Below are 15,893 nucleotides of genomic sequence, written 5' to 3' on the forward strand. Positions count from 1 at the left end.
AAGATCCACCATCATCTTGAGTCCAAAAGCCGTGTGGGTCTTCCAGCATGACAACAACCCCAAACACACATAAAAGAGTGGCCAGTGAAGAGTCCAGATGTTGTATGTTTTTATTCAAGAGCACATAAAGAGCATGTACAGCACAACGCTCCAGTGAGATTCATATGTTAAGAATACATTTTCCCTGTATAGAACAAAGAGTCTGAATACGAATACAATATGGGTGAAGCCACATCAGAGAAAAAAAAGAACAAAAATCCAGAAATTACTCAATTAAACCAGCACAATGTCAGGAACTCTGACCAGACATCTTCTTACCTATGCTGTCTTTGTCGCAAGATTGATGTCATTCTCTCCATGTCAGCAAGTTCCCCGTATAAACCTAACCACATTTCAGTCTAGTACACACTTAACTGTACTGGGAAAATGGGGATCCGATGACTGGCTTTCAGTTGGTGGTGGGGAGGTGGAAGGTCGTTGGAAGACTTGTTGCGAAACAGTAAGTGGGCGACACAAGGTTTGAGTTAACGTATAAATACTCCACGAGCTTCATGCCCATTGGTTGAAAGAAAGGAAAGGGATTTTTGCATGAGTGAGCCCATAGGTTAATCATTAATCATGGTGGAATTGCCTTCGTGTGCCACGCTCATAGGCCAAATTTAATAGGTGAATGACATTCCACACGCTTGCTTATAGTAAAGGAGAGAGGTGACACTAAGCTGAAGAGGTACCATTATGACACGACCCTATAAATATCTACTATGCTGATGAGGTAACATTATAACCACTACCATATATATACCTGCTATGCTGATGAGTGAGATAGGAAGCGATGTGAATAACTCTACCTACATATATATATTACCTCAATTACCTCGACACCGGTGCCTCCGCACATTGACATTGACTCTGTACCGGTACCCCCTGTGTAGTCGTGGCCAAAAGTTTTGAGAATGACACAAATATTAATTTCCACAAAGTTTGCTGCTTCAGTGTCTTTAGATATTTTTGTCAGATGTTACTATGGAATACTGAAGTATAATTACTATGGAATACTGAAGTATAGTATTTGTTCCCCGAGCCACTTAGTTATCACTTTTGCCTTATGGAAAGGTGCTCCATCATGCTGGAAAAGGCATTGTTCGTCACCAAACTGTTCCTGTATGGTTGGGAGAAGTTGCTCTCGGAGGATGTGTTGGTAACATTCTTTATTCATGGCTGTGTTCTAAGGCAAAATTGTGAGTGAGCCCACCCCCTTGGCTGAGAAGCAACCCCACACATGAATGGTCTCAGGATGCTTTGCTGTTGGCATGACACAGGACTGGATGGTAGCGCTCACCTTGTCTTCTCCGGACAAGCTTTTTTCCGGATGCCCCAAACAATCGGAAAAGGGATTCATCAGAGAAAATGACTTTACCCCAGTCCTCAGCAGTCCAATCCCTGTACTTTTTGCAGAATATCAGTCTGTCCCTGATGTTTTTCCTGGAGAGAAGTGGCTTCTTTGCTACCCTTCTTGACACCGGGCCATCCTCCAAAAGTCTTCGCCTCACTGTGCGTGCAGATGCACTCACACCTGCCTGCGGCCATTCCTGAGCAAGCTCTGTACTGGTGGTGCCCCGATCCAGCAGCTGAATCAACTTTAGGAGATGATTCTGGCTCTTGCTGTACTTTCTTGGAGGCACAGAAACCTTCTTCACAACAATTGAACCGCTCTCCTTGAAGTTCTTGATGATCCGATAAATGGTTGATTTAGGTGCAATCTTACTGGCAGCAATATGCTTGCCTGTGAAGCCCTTTTTGTGCAATGCAATGATGACGGCACGTGTTTCCTTGCAGGTAACCATGATTGACAGAGGAAGAACAATGATTCCAAGCACCACCCTCCTTTTGAAGCTTCCAGTCTGTTATTCAAACTCAATCAGCATGACAGAGTGATCTCCAGCCTTGTCCTCGTCAACCCTCACACCTGTGTTAACGAGAGAATCACTGACATGATATCAGCTGGTCCTTTCTGTGGCAGGGCTGAAATGCAGTGGAAATGTTTTTGGGGGATTCAGTTCATTTGCATGGCAAAGAGGGACTTTTCAATTAATTGCAATTCATCTGATCACTGTTCATAACATTCTGGAGTATATGCAAATTGCCATCATACAAACTGCGGCAGCAGATTTTGTGAAAAATAATATTTGTGCCATTCTCAAAACTTTTGGCCACGACTGTATATAGCCCCGCTATTGTTATTTACTGCTGCTCTTTAATTATTTGTTATTCTTATCTTTTACTTTTTTAGGGATTTTCTTAAAACTGCATTGTTGGTTAAGGGCTTGTAAGTAAGCATTTCACTGTAAGGTCTACACCTGTTGTAATTGGCACATGTGACAAATACAATTTAAATTTGATTTGATTTGAATTATACGAGTTTACTTGATGAATGAAAAGTGACGATCCATTCAGACCACTATTTATCTGGTCAATATGTCAGTGTATTATGTCTGTTTGTAACAGTGTGTTATATGTGAAAATGTATAAATTGTATTTCATGTTTAAGGACTCTTGGAAGATTAGTCCAAATGACAACTAAAAGAGATCCAAATCAAATCAGACCAGCCTTACTGATTGAACTTTCGTAAACTACATTTCTTTTGAGGATGCATGTTCATTTTTCCAGATGATCTTTTAGCCGAAGCAAAGAAATGTGTATCAGTTTAAGTGGATAGGAGTGGAGTGTATGCACAGGAACAATACCTAGAAGGAGATGAAATGTGTCTGGGTGAATATTAATGCATGTGATATCCTGTATAACATGCAGAATTTCTAAACTAATTACTGGATTTTGCCTAAATACTGTATATGTGTTAAAGTACCTATTTATCCACACTTCGTCCAACACATAGCAGATATTTCTTTGTTCATTTTATTAAGTTTATCAGGACTAAAAAAAATATTTTGTACATTGAATTGGAACGCCCTTGTTTGGTTATGTAGTGGCTTTATATAGTGTTTTCCATACATTCCCCCAACTCTCCTCTGATATCTGCACATGCAATTCAACTTACCATAAATTCCTACGATTCTCGGGCTCTTTAACAATTCCGCTATTTTGTGTTATTTTTTGAGCTGATCTTAACTTTTCTTCTATTGTTTCATATGACCGAAAATAGCTTCTGGACATTAAAACAGCTATCACTAACCTCAATTTGGATGAAGATGTCTATTTCAATGAACTGGCAGCGCAGGACATACTGCTCACCCCGGACCAGGCCCTAATCCCTGACACTCGGGAAGAGAAAGAGACGGCAATGTAGAGGCCGACGTGCGGGTACCCTGATTAAACTAGGTACCCTGATTAAACTACAGCGGCGATTAAATAAAACGCCTCTACCATCTGTTCTATTGGCGAATGTACAATCACTGGAGAACAAACTGGATAAGCTTCGTTCGAGACTATCCTATCAACGGGACCTGAAGAACTGGAATACCCTATGTTTCTTTGAAAATTGGCTGAACAAGGACATGGTTAATATTCAAGCTGTTTTTTTATATGCATCGGCAGGACAGAACGGCAGTGTCGGGTACAGTGCCTTGCAAAAGTATTCATCCACCTTGGCGTTTTTCCTATTTTGTTGCATTACAACCTGTAACTTAAATAGATTTTTATTTGGATTTCATGTAATGGACATACACAAAATAGTCCAAATTGGTGAAGTGAAATTAAAAAAATTACTTGATAATACATGGAAAAGTGGGGGGTGCATATGTATTCACCCCCTTTGCTATGAAGCCCCTAAATAAGATCTGGTGCAACCAATTACCTTCAGAAGTCACATAATTAGTTAAATAAAGTCCACCTGTGTGCATTCTAAGTGTCACATGATCTGTCACATGATCTCAGTATATATACACCTGTTCTGAAAGGCCCCAGAGTCTGCAACACCACAAAGCAAGGGGCACCATGAAGACCAAGGAGCTCTCCAAACAGGTCAGGGACAAAGTTGTGGAGAAGTACATATCAGGGTTGAGTTATAAAAAAATATCTGAAACTTTGAACATCCCACGGAGCACCATTAAATCCATTATTAAACAATTTAAAGACTATGACACCACAACAAACCTGCCAAGAGAGCCAAAACTCACGGACCAGGCAAGGAGGGTATTAATCAGAGAGGCAAAAAAAAGACCAAAGATAACCCTGAAGGAGCTGCAAAGCTCCACAGCGGAGATTGGAGTATCTGTCCATAGGACCACTTTAAGCCGCACACTCCACAGAGCTTCCGTAAAGGAAGAGTGGCCAGAAAAAAGTAATTTCTTAAAGAAAAAAATAAGCAAACAGGTTTGTTGTTTGCCAAAAGGAATGAGGGAGACTCCCCAAACATATGGAAGAAGGTACTCTGGTCAGATGAGACTAAAATTGAGCTTTTTGGCCATCAAGGAAAACGCTATGTCTGGCGCAAACCCAACACCTCTCATCACCCCGAGAACCCCATCGGGAACTGGCGGGAACTGGAACACGCTGTCGTACATGTCGATCCAGAGCATCCCAACCATGCTCAATGGGTGACATGTCTCGTGAGTACGCAGGCCATGGAAGAACTTGGACATTTTCAGCTTCCAGAAATTGTTTACAGATCCTTGCGACATGGGTCTGTGCATGATCATGCTGAAACATGAGGCGATGGCAGCAGATGAATGGCACGACAATGGGCCCCAGGATCTCATTACGGTATCTCTGTGCATTCAAATTGCCATTGATAAAATGCAATTGTGTTCTCTATGTTCTGAACAGAGTGCCCCGTGGTGGTGGGGTTATGGTGTGGGCAGGTATAAGCTACAGGAAATTACATCAACAAACCGCTAGCCCACACGACTCCGTACACGCCTGCCATCTGCCCTGCACAGTTGAAACCGGGATTCATCCGTGAAGAGCACACTTCTCCAGCATGCCAGTGGCCATCGAAGGTGAGCGCTTGCCTACTGAAGTCTGTTACGATGCTCAACTGCAGACAGGTCAAGACCCTGGTGAGGACGACGAGCACGCAGATGAGCTTCCCTGTGACGGTTTCTGACAGTTTGTTGCAGAAATTCTTTGGTTGTGCAAACCCACAGTTTCAGCAGCTGTCTGGGTGGCTGGTCTCAGATAATCCCACAGGTCAATTCTCTGGCAACATATCTGGTGGACATTCTTGCAGTCAGCATGCCAATTTCCCTTAACTTGAGAAATCTGTGGCATTGTGTTGTATGACAAAACTGCACATTTTAGAGTGACCTATTATTGTCCCCAGCACAAGGTGCAACTTTGTAATGATCATGCTGTTTAATCAGCTTCTTGATATGCAACACCTGTCAGGTTGATGGATTATCTTGGCAAAGGAGAAATGCTCACTAACAGGGATGCTAACAAATTTGTGCACACAATTTGAGAGAAACAAGCTTTTTGTGTGTATTGAACATTTCTGGGATCTTTTATTTCAGCTCACGAAACATGGGGCCTAAACTTTAGATGTTGCGTTTATATTTCTTTCCAGTATATATGAGCACCAATATTGCTTTCGTAAAATCTACTCCACTCCGCATTTGACACGGTTGAACATAGAATATTACGTTCTAAATTGCATTATTAGGGTTTTCATGATTAAACATTTAATTGGCTATATAGTTATGCGTATGATAGAGAACAATTTGTTCATGGAAATGGGAGTGTATCTACCAGGGCCAAGATATCCTGTGGCGTGCCACAGGGTTCAATAATTGGACCTTTGTTATTCCTAATCTATATCAATGACCTTGGTGCTGTGTCTTCTACCGTACTTCCCATTCTCTTTGCTGACGATACCAATTCGATTTTTCCAGATAATAACAAAAATCTTTAAATGTAAAAAAAATCCAAGAATAAGAAATATTGTTTTAAAAAGTCACACACTAGATTCCTAATAGATTTTTTTAACTTAACCTTTTTTTAACTAGGCAAGTCAGTTGACAATGACAGCCTACCCTGGCCAAACCCTAACCCGGATGACGCTGGGCCAATTGTGTCCCACCCTATTGGACTACCAATCACGGCCGTTTGTGATACAGCCTGGAATCAAACCAGGGTCTGCAGTGACACCTCTAGCATTGTGATGCAGTGCCTTAGACAGCTGCGCCACTCAGGAGCCCTGATGAAACGTTGTGGAAAGACCATTGATCAGAAATACAGTGTAGACATTGTTCATGTTGTAAATGACTATTGTAGCTGGAAATGGCTGCTTTTTTAAATTGAAAATCTACATAGACGTACAGAGGCCCATTATCAGCAACCATCACTCCTGTGTTCCAATGGCACGTTGTGTTAGCTAATCCAAGTTTATAATTTTAAAAGGCTAATTGATCATTAGAAAACACTTTTGCAATTATGTTAACACAGCAGAAAACTATTGTTATGATTAAAGAAGCAATAAAACCGACCTTCTTTAGACTAGTTGAGTATCTGGAGCATCAGCATTTGTGGGTTCAATTACAGGCTCAAAATGGCCAGAAAGAAATAACTTTCTTCTGAAACTCGTCAGTCTATTCTTGTTCTGAGAAATCAAGGCTATTCCATGCGAGAAATTGCCAAGAAACTGATGATCTCGTACAATGCTGTGTACTACTCCCTTCACAGAACAGTGAAAACTGTCTCTAACCAGAATAGAAAGAGTGGAAGGCCCCGGTGCACAACTGAGCAAGAGGACAAGTACATTAAAGTTTCTAGTTTGAGAAACAGACACCTGACAAGTCCTCAACTGGCAGCTTCATTAAATATTACCCGCAAAACACCAGTCTCAACATCATCAGTGAAGAGGCGACTCCGGGACGCTGACCTTCTAGTGTGTATATATATATATATTTTATGAGCACCTTATAAACTGTATGCACCAAAAACCCTGTTTTGACAGATGGCAATTCATCACTCATATTGATTAGGGGGTAAATCAGGTTGTATGCGCTGTTTGCAGCAAAGTGATGAAATCTGTTGGTATTATCACAAAGATTAGTGGTTTGGTTCATCAGGCTTGCGTTCTAACTCTATACTATAGCTTAATTTACCCATATCTCATTTACTATAATATTGTCTGGGCCAGTACATATGCATCCTACCTATACAAATTACTCATCATACAAAAGACTAGACACCTTCTCTAATTACCTTGCTCCATCTGCACCTTTGTTTAAGAAACACCAATTACTTCATCTACAAATACTCATGCCTCCCAGTTTAGCTAAACCCTTCAATGGATTCTTCCAGGTTAATTTTGAAATGCATCTACAGTATATAACACAAGACACTGTGATAACCTTCACCCTCCCCACTGCTGCACCTCACACAGTCAAATCTCTATCAGATATAGAGGTACCATACTCTGGAATTCTTATCTTCACATTGACAAAACATCATCCCTCAATAGCTTCAAGAAAAGACTGGGGGTCAACCTGATAAACCAAACTACTCAGTAATCAACTCCATATAACCTAACTCTCACATGCACACAAACACGTTTCAACAAAACATGATTTATTTTTCGTGATTACTAATCAATTCATTTATACATTTATATTCAGTAGGTTTTGTTATCTGTTTTAACAAACCTTTTTATTTTTGTACTTATGTATTGTATATTGTTGTGGTGTGGTTTTCATATCAGCCCTCGGGCTTCCAACTACACCTGCACACCGTTTTTTTGTTTGTTATCTATGTTGTTGTCTATCACCTGTTTTCTTTGGTGCGAATAAATAAACCCATTAAATAAAGTTTGATGTCATTAGTTCCAGTACAATACATCAACATTAATTACAACATTTTCGTTGATCAGACACAACAGTTCTATATTAATTTCTGTTTTATTCACCTGTAAGAAAGCCTGTCCCTTTAAGAGTGACTGATGACATCACAGCTAGCTCAGTGTTAATTAACCCAACTCCAAAATTCAGCATGCCATCTGTGGCTGAGCAGAGATTCTCCGGTTTTCTAACAATATTATTCTGTTTTATCCTTTACTGTGCGTGAATGCAACTCCTGATGAAGATGTCAATGTTTTAGTCATATTTTCACAATTGTACAGCATTTTATGCACTTGTTTTGATGCTAGCTAAGACACTACTGTTAGCCACATTTTGCCTGTCACTTGTAGACATTTGTATGTTGTATTTGAGTCACTGTCTTGTTATAGCAGTTGAGAAACATGATTTTGATTTGATTTGATTTGATTATAGGCAAGGCAACCCCAATTTTCATGATTTCTGGTAGATAATCAAAAAATCACATCACATTTTTGGACTCATTCAGTTTTTACCTAATTAATAACTAGAATACTATTGGAAATTCATGTTGAAAGTTCCATTTATATTGAAACGCATTAAGAAGGAAAGAAATTAGACAAATTAACTATGGCACACCTGTTAAATGCATTCCAAGTGACTACCTCGTGAAGCTGGTTGAGAGAATTCCAAGAGTGTGCAAAGCTGTCATCAAAGCAAAGGGTGGCTACTTTGAAGAATCTCAAATATAAAATAAAATGTGTTTAACACTTTTTTTGGTTACTACATGATTCCATATGTGTTACTTCATAGTTTTGATGTCTTCACTATTATTCTGCAATGTAAAAATGTGTCAAACTATACAAAAAACCTGGAATTAGTCGATTTCTGGTAGATCATCAAAATTAATCAATCACATCGCGTTTTTGGACTACCTAATTAATAAGTGGAATACTATTGGAATTTCATGTTGAAAGTTTCATTTATATTCCTGTAAGTTGAAAATGATGCTGCTTCCTGTTGACAACAACTTTTGATAAATAGCCCAATGTCAAAACAATGTTTTGAAGTGTCCAAATCAATAAACAGTTTGTGATATATTGAAAACATAAACAGAAAATGTACTACCTACACATACAGTTGAAGTCGGAAGTTTACATACACCTTAGCCAAATACATTTAAACATTTACATTTAATCCTAGTAAAAATTCCCTGTCTTAAGTCAGTTCGGATCACCACGTTATTTTAAGAGTGTGAAATGTCAGAATAATAGTAGAGAGAATAATTTATTTCAGCTTTTATTTCTTTCATCACATTCCCAGTGGGTCAGAAGTTTACATATACTCAATTAGTATTTGGTAGCATTGCCTTTAAATTGTTTAACTTGGGTCAAACGTTTTGGGTTGCCTTCCACAAGCTTCCCACAGTAAGTTGGATGAATTTTGGCCCATTCCTCCTGACAGATCTGGTGTAACTGAGTCAGGTGTGTAGGCCTCCTTGCTCACACACACTTTTTCAGTTCTGCCCACAAATGTTCTATGGGATGGAGGTCAGGGCTTTGTGATGGCCACTCCAATACCTTGACTTTGTTGTCCTTAAGCCCATTTGCCACGACTTTGGAAGTGTGCTTGGGGTCATTGTCCATTTGGAAGACCCATTTGCGACCAAGCTTTAACTTCCTGACTGATGTCTTGAGATGTTGCTTCAATATATCCACATAATTTTCCTGCCTCATGATGCCATCTATTTTGTGAAGTGCACCAGTCCCTCCTGCAGCAAAGCACCCCCACAACATGTTGCCGCCACCCCCGTGCTTCATGGTTGGGATGGTGTTCTTCGGCTTGCAAGCCTTCCCCTTTTTCCTCCAAACATAACGATGGTCATTATGGTCAAACAGTTCTATTTTTGTTTCATCAGACCAGAGGACATTTCTCCAAAAAGTACGATCTTTGCCCCATGTGCAGTTGCAAACCGTAGTCTGGCGTTTTTATGGCGATTTTGGAGCAGTGGCTTCTTCCTTGCTGTTGTTCCGGGATTTATTTGCACTTTTCGCATCAAAGTACCTTCATCTCTAGGAGACAGAACGCGTCTCCTTCCTGAGCGGAATGACGGCTGCGTGGTCCCATGGTGTTTATACTTGCGTACTATTGTTTGTACAGATGGACGTGGTTCCTTCAGGCATTTGGAAATTGCTCCCAAGGATGAGCCAGACTTGTGGAGGTCTACAATGTTTTTTCTGAGGTCTTGGCTGATTTCTTTTGATTTTCCCATGATGTCAAGCAAGAGGCACTGAGTTTGAAGGTCGGCCTTGAAATACATCCACAGGTACACCTCCAATTGACTCAAATGATGTCAATTAGCCTATCAGAAGCTTCTAAAGCCATGACATTTTCTGGAATTTTCCAAGCTGTTTAAAGACACAGTCAACTTACTGTATGGAAACTTCTGACCCACTGGAATTGTGATACAGTGAATTATAAGTGAAATATTCTGTCTGTAAACAATTGTGGAAAAATTACTTGTCATGTACAAAGTAAATGTCCTAACCGACTTGTCAAAACTATAGTTTGTTAACAAGAAATTTGGAGTGTTTGAAAAACGAGTTTTAATGTGTCACAATAGCAATCATACAGTACCAGTCAAAAGTTTGGACACACCTACTCATTCCAGGGTTTATCTTTAGTTTGACTATTTTCTAATAATAATATTGCATATTAAAACTATGAAATAGCACATATGGAATCATGTAGAAACCAAAAAAGTGTCAAACAGATTTTATTTTACATTTGAGATTCTTCAAAGTAGCCACCCTTTGTCTTGATGGCAGCTTTGCACACTCTTGGCATTCTCTCAACCAGCTTCATGAGGTGGTCACCTGTAATGCATTTGATTTAACAGGTGTGCCTTGTTAAATGTTAATTTGTGGAATTTCTTTCCTTAATGTGTTTCAGGCAATGGTATACAGAAGATAGCCCTATTTGGTAAAAGACCAAGTCCATATTATGCCAAGAACAGATCAAATAAACAAAGAGAAATGACAGTCCATCAAAGGTGGAGGTCGTGAAGGTCGGTCAATACGGAAAATTTCAAGAACTTTGAGTCCAGTTGCAAAAACCATCATGCGCTATGATGAAACTGGCTCTCATGATGACCGCCACAGGACGGGAAGACCCCTAGTTACCTCTGCTGCAGAGGATAAGTTCATTAGAGTTACCAGCCTCAGAAATTGCAGCCCAAATAAATGCTTCACAGAGTTCAAGTAACAGACACATCTCAACATCAACTGTTCAGAGGAGACTGCGTGAATCAGGCCTTCATGGTCGAATTGCTGCAAAGAAACCACTTCAAAAAGACACCAATAGGAAGAAGAGACTTGCTTGGGCCAAGAAACACAAGCAATGGACATTAGACCGGTGGTCATCTGTCCTTTGGTTTGATGAGTCCAAATTTTAGATTTTTGTTTCTAACTGCCGTGTCTTTGTGAGACGCAGAGTAGGTGAACTTAGGATCTCTGCATGTGTGGTTCCCAACGTGAAGCATGGAGGAGGAGGTGTGATGGTGTGGGGGTGCTTTGCTGGTGACACTGTCTGTGATTTATTTAGATATCAAGACACACTTAACCAGCATGGCTACCACAGCATTCTGCAATGATATGCCATCCCATCTGGTTTACGCTTAGTGGGACTATCATTTGTTTTTCAACAGGACAGTGAACCAAAACACACATTCAGGCAGTGTAAGGTATATTTGACCAAGAAGGCGAGGGATGGAGTGCTGCATCAGATGACCTGGCCTCCACAATCACCCGACCTCAACCCAATTGAGATGGTTCGGGATGATTTGGACCTCAGAGTGAAAAAAAAACAGCCAACAAGTGCTCACCAAATGTGGGAACTCCTCCGAGACTTATGGAAAAGCATTCCTCATGAAGCTGGTTGAGAGAATGTCAAGAGTGATGAAAGACTTATGACCCAGTTCACGATCCCTATGGCTTCCACAAAATGTGGCCAGTCTTTAGGCATTGTTTCAGGCTTTTACTCTGAAACATTAGGGAGAAACACCACTTTCAATGAGGGGACAGTGGAAATTTCCAGACATGAGTCCAGCGCATGACCGGGAGCGTGCCTTTCTTGTTTTTCATTTTCTATTGACGAAGCTATTGTCCAGTTGAAATATGATAGATTATTTATGACTAAAACAACCTGAGGATTGATTATAAACATCGTTTGACATGTTTCTACGAACTTTTATGGTACTTTTTTGATTTTTCGTCTTACTGCTGTGACCGTGCTTTGTTCCAATGGATTACTGAACAAAACGGAGGGTTTTGGACATAAAGAGTGACTTTATCGAACAAAACGAACATTTATTGTGTAACATGGAGTCTTGTGAGTGCAACCATATGAAGATCATCAAAGGTAAGCGATACATTTTATCGCTATTTCTGACTTTTGTTACTCCTCTTCTTGGCTGGTTACTGTTTGTAATGATTTGTCTGCTGGGCGCTGTTCTCAGATAATCGCATGGTATGCTTTCGCCGTAAAGCCTTTTTGAAATCTGACACCTTGGCTGGATTAACAACAAGATAAGCTTTATTTTGATGTATTGCACTTGTGATTTTAAGAAAGTTAAATATTTATAGTAATTTAATTTGAATTTGGCGCTCTGCAATTTCACCGGATGTTGTCGAGGTGGGACGCTACCGTCCCACTGTTCCATAAGAAGTTTTAAAGAAGGAGCAGACAAAGTGTGTTGTTCCGGGATGTATGTTTTTGTCTTGCACATATGTGTACGTGTGTGTGTTTTCCCCTTCCCTGTTAATGGGAGTCACACGAGCCCAGGTGGCGAGATAGCACGCAGACGAGTGCTTCGTAAGCGCCTCGCTAACGTATAAAGTGCAACATGTGGTCTCCATCTATTTGAGCGCGGAGGGCTAACCATATGACGGTGGCGTTAAGTCTCCCGTCCTCACCAACCCACCCGCCGAGCTAGTTTGCATGCTTGGCAAGGCATGGAGTTGCAATGTTTTTCATTTTTCCTCTCCTGCACTCTCACTGGTACTAGAGATGCTACATCAAAGCAGCTAACTTCAAAGCAGTGTGCTGATGTGTGTATCACTTCATCAGAAGTACGTCATCAATGAAGTCCGACGCTTTGTTTGATCAACCTGCTTTTTCAAACTGTGTGTTGCAAAATGCGAGATCCCACTTATTTCGCCGTGGTTCTGGGGCCTTTTCTGATTTCCAGCTGCTTTCAAACACTGACCTCTACTGCACGTGTACTTACAAATATAGTTAGGATTCTGTACAAAAAGATTCACCTGACTGGTATGGAACATTCAGCGATGTAAGATTATGAGGTGGAATACTGTTGAAGGCAAACTATTTTTTAAATTTAGTATAGTATAAGCTTCTGTCTTAATCATCCTAAATAATGCCGTATATTCCGTTTCTTTTAAATAGTCAACTTGAAGGCAAAAAAGAGAAGCATGATGTAAGATGCAAACCTGGTATTCTATCTGATTATAAGCTACTAAAGCCAATGACTTTACCGCGGCTCCACAGTGTTTAAATGAAAATGGAGAAAAAATACCTCTATCTGACAATCACACACTGCTATTTATTGCTGACCAGCAGATGTAGTTAATGTGCATTGTAAACAGATAATGAAACTCTGGTTAATTAACTGTTTTTTGGAAACAATTTGGTGAAATCGCCGAAGCCATCAGAAAGCCTTGGTTTCCCACCCCTAGGTGGTACCCTATAAGGTCATCCTTCGTACCTTTAGTTATATGTACAGTTCATACCTCAGATAGTACCTTTCTTACATATAGTCCACAGGTACAAAGTGTGCTTTTTAGAAAAGGTACTATATGTCTTCATAGGTTAACACCACAGTGACAAAGCCATATTTTCCTATAGTAGAGGACAAAAATGTGCCTTTTATATTCAAAATATTGGCTACTTAAATGTACCATTATACTCTTTATCTGCACATTTTACTAAAAGGTACTGCACAGTACCATGAGAGATCATTGTGTGTACCTCTGAAGGTACGTTATGTGTATTTTGATATTTTTGTTGGGACGGTCATTGTTGTGAGGATGGATCTCTCTCCTTTTTGCAAATGTTCCTTCCTTTTCTCATTGTTTATTCTCTTTTTAATTTCCCTCTATTCTTCTCCCTCCCTCCCTCCCTCTCTCCCTCCCTCCTACCTGATCACACCTACGTGCCCTGCTTGTTCCCTCCCTCATTCTTACCTCATCCCTTTCCCTCTACCTTTTCCTCTTCTTTCTCCCTCTTCCCATCCTCTCTTTCTTATGCTCTCTCCTTCCTCCTTATTTCTTTCTCTCTTATACTTTCCACCTTCTCCCACCCCATTCTTCCTTACCCATCTCTCCCTTTCTCCTTCCTTACCCCTCTTTCCCTCCTCTTGCCTTCCTTTCCTCCTCTTCCCCTCCCTACACACCCTTCTCTCCTTCCTCCTTCAACCAACTCCTTCCCTCCCTACACCCCTCCTCTTTCTCTCACCCTCCTCACCCCGTTCTATTCCCCTTCCCTCCATCTCTCACTTCAGGTATGGGTAACCTTACCTTCCAGATCACACCCGACTCCAACAAGGACAGTGAGAGCATCCAGATGGGCCGTGACCTCAAGCTTTCATGCCACGTGGACGCGCAGCCCCAGGACAAGGTCAACTGAATAATAATCATAATAATAATAATAGGGTATGACCTCTTTATAATGTCTTATAATGGTCTCATAATGATGCAGTTGAGAGAATTGAGAGGGATGAACATTTTATTTAAAGAGACATATGCCTTGTTAAAATACATTATAAAGGCTATTATATGCTTATAACAAGTTGCAATGAATTCAGTAAAGTACAGTACCAGTCAAAAGTTTGGACACACCTACTCATTCAAAGGTTTTTCTTTATTTTTACTATTTTCTATATTGTAGAATAATAGTGAAGACATCAACACTGTGAAATAACACATAAGGAATCATGTAGTAACCAAAAAAGTTTTCAACATATTTTAGATTCATTAAAGTAGCCACCCTTTGCCTTGATGACAGCTTTGCACACTCTTGGCATTCTCTCAACCAGCTTCACCTGGAATGCTTTTCCAACAGTCTTGAAGGAGTTGGTCCTTACAAAAACATTAATTGAAATGCATTCCAGGTGACTACCTCATGAAACTAGTTTAGAGAATGCCAAGAGTATGCAAAGCTGTCATCAAGACAGTGGCTACTTTGAAGAATCTCAAATATAAAATATATTTTGATTTTTTTAACACTTTTTTGGTTCATGATTCCATATGTGTTATTTCATAGTGTTGATGTCTTCACTACTATTCCACAATGTAAAAAATTCTAAACATAAAGAAAAACCCTTGAATGAGTAGGTGTTTCCAAACTTTTGACTGGTACTGTGTGTGTGTGTATTAACACAATCAAATAACATCTTGCTATATTATTATACTATTAGGTGAACTACACGTGGTACCAGAACGCTGTGCTCATCTACAACTCGGAGAGCCTGATTGTGCTGCACAGCGACCCAGACATGGCGCCTGGTACTAGCAGTCTGGAGATCGTGGACATGAACTTCCGCGACCAGGCCACCTACAGCTGCGTGGCCAACTTCCCTGGGAGCACAGTGCCTGAGCTGAGGGTGGATGTCAACATCACCCAGAACAGCGGTAAGTGAACTGTTCCTTTGTTCTGCTGCTATGTTCACGTGCTATCAGAGTTATTGGAAGCTCCTAGTTCCCAGTGGGAAATTTCACTTTACCATCCAAGTCGGAATTACAAGTGGGAAACGCAGAGAGAATGTTGTTCCCCGAGTTGCCAAGTAGTGATGTTTCACCACTGACCTTTTACCTTTTCAACCAAAAGATGACAACAAATCCGTTTATGACAATTACAACCTTATCAGTAGGGATCATTTTATTTATTTGATCAGGGAATCATACTGAGACCAAGGTCTCTTTGTAACGGTTGTCTTCCTCTTCTGATGAGGAATATGAAGGATCGGACCAAAATGCAGCGTGGTAAGTGTCCATGTTACTTTAATATACCAGAACACGAAAAAATACAAAAATAACAAAGTGAATGAC

General features: G+C 40.3%; 1 protein-coding gene across 1 annotated transcript in view; it reads left to right on the forward strand.

Moving 5' to 3' along the window:
* Positions 1-15,893, forward strand: part of LOC139530526 (MAM domain-containing glycosylphosphatidylinositol anchor protein 1-like) — a 292,852-nt gene that overhangs the window by 197,780 nt on the left and 79,179 nt on the right. The window contains exons 8-9 of the mRNA XM_071327017.1: positions 14,348-14,463; positions 15,263-15,476. Coding sequence (XP_071183118.1) covers positions 14,348-14,463; positions 15,263-15,476 — 330 coding nt within the window. The remainder of the gene's footprint in view (positions 1-14,347; positions 14,464-15,262; positions 15,477-15,893) is intronic.

Source organism: Salvelinus alpinus, chromosome 9 (genome assembly GCF_045679555.1).
Source record: "Salvelinus alpinus chromosome 9, SLU_Salpinus.1, whole genome shotgun sequence".
In the NCBI taxonomy this organism is placed as follows: domain Eukaryota; kingdom Metazoa; phylum Chordata; class Actinopteri; order Salmoniformes; family Salmonidae; genus Salvelinus; species Salvelinus alpinus.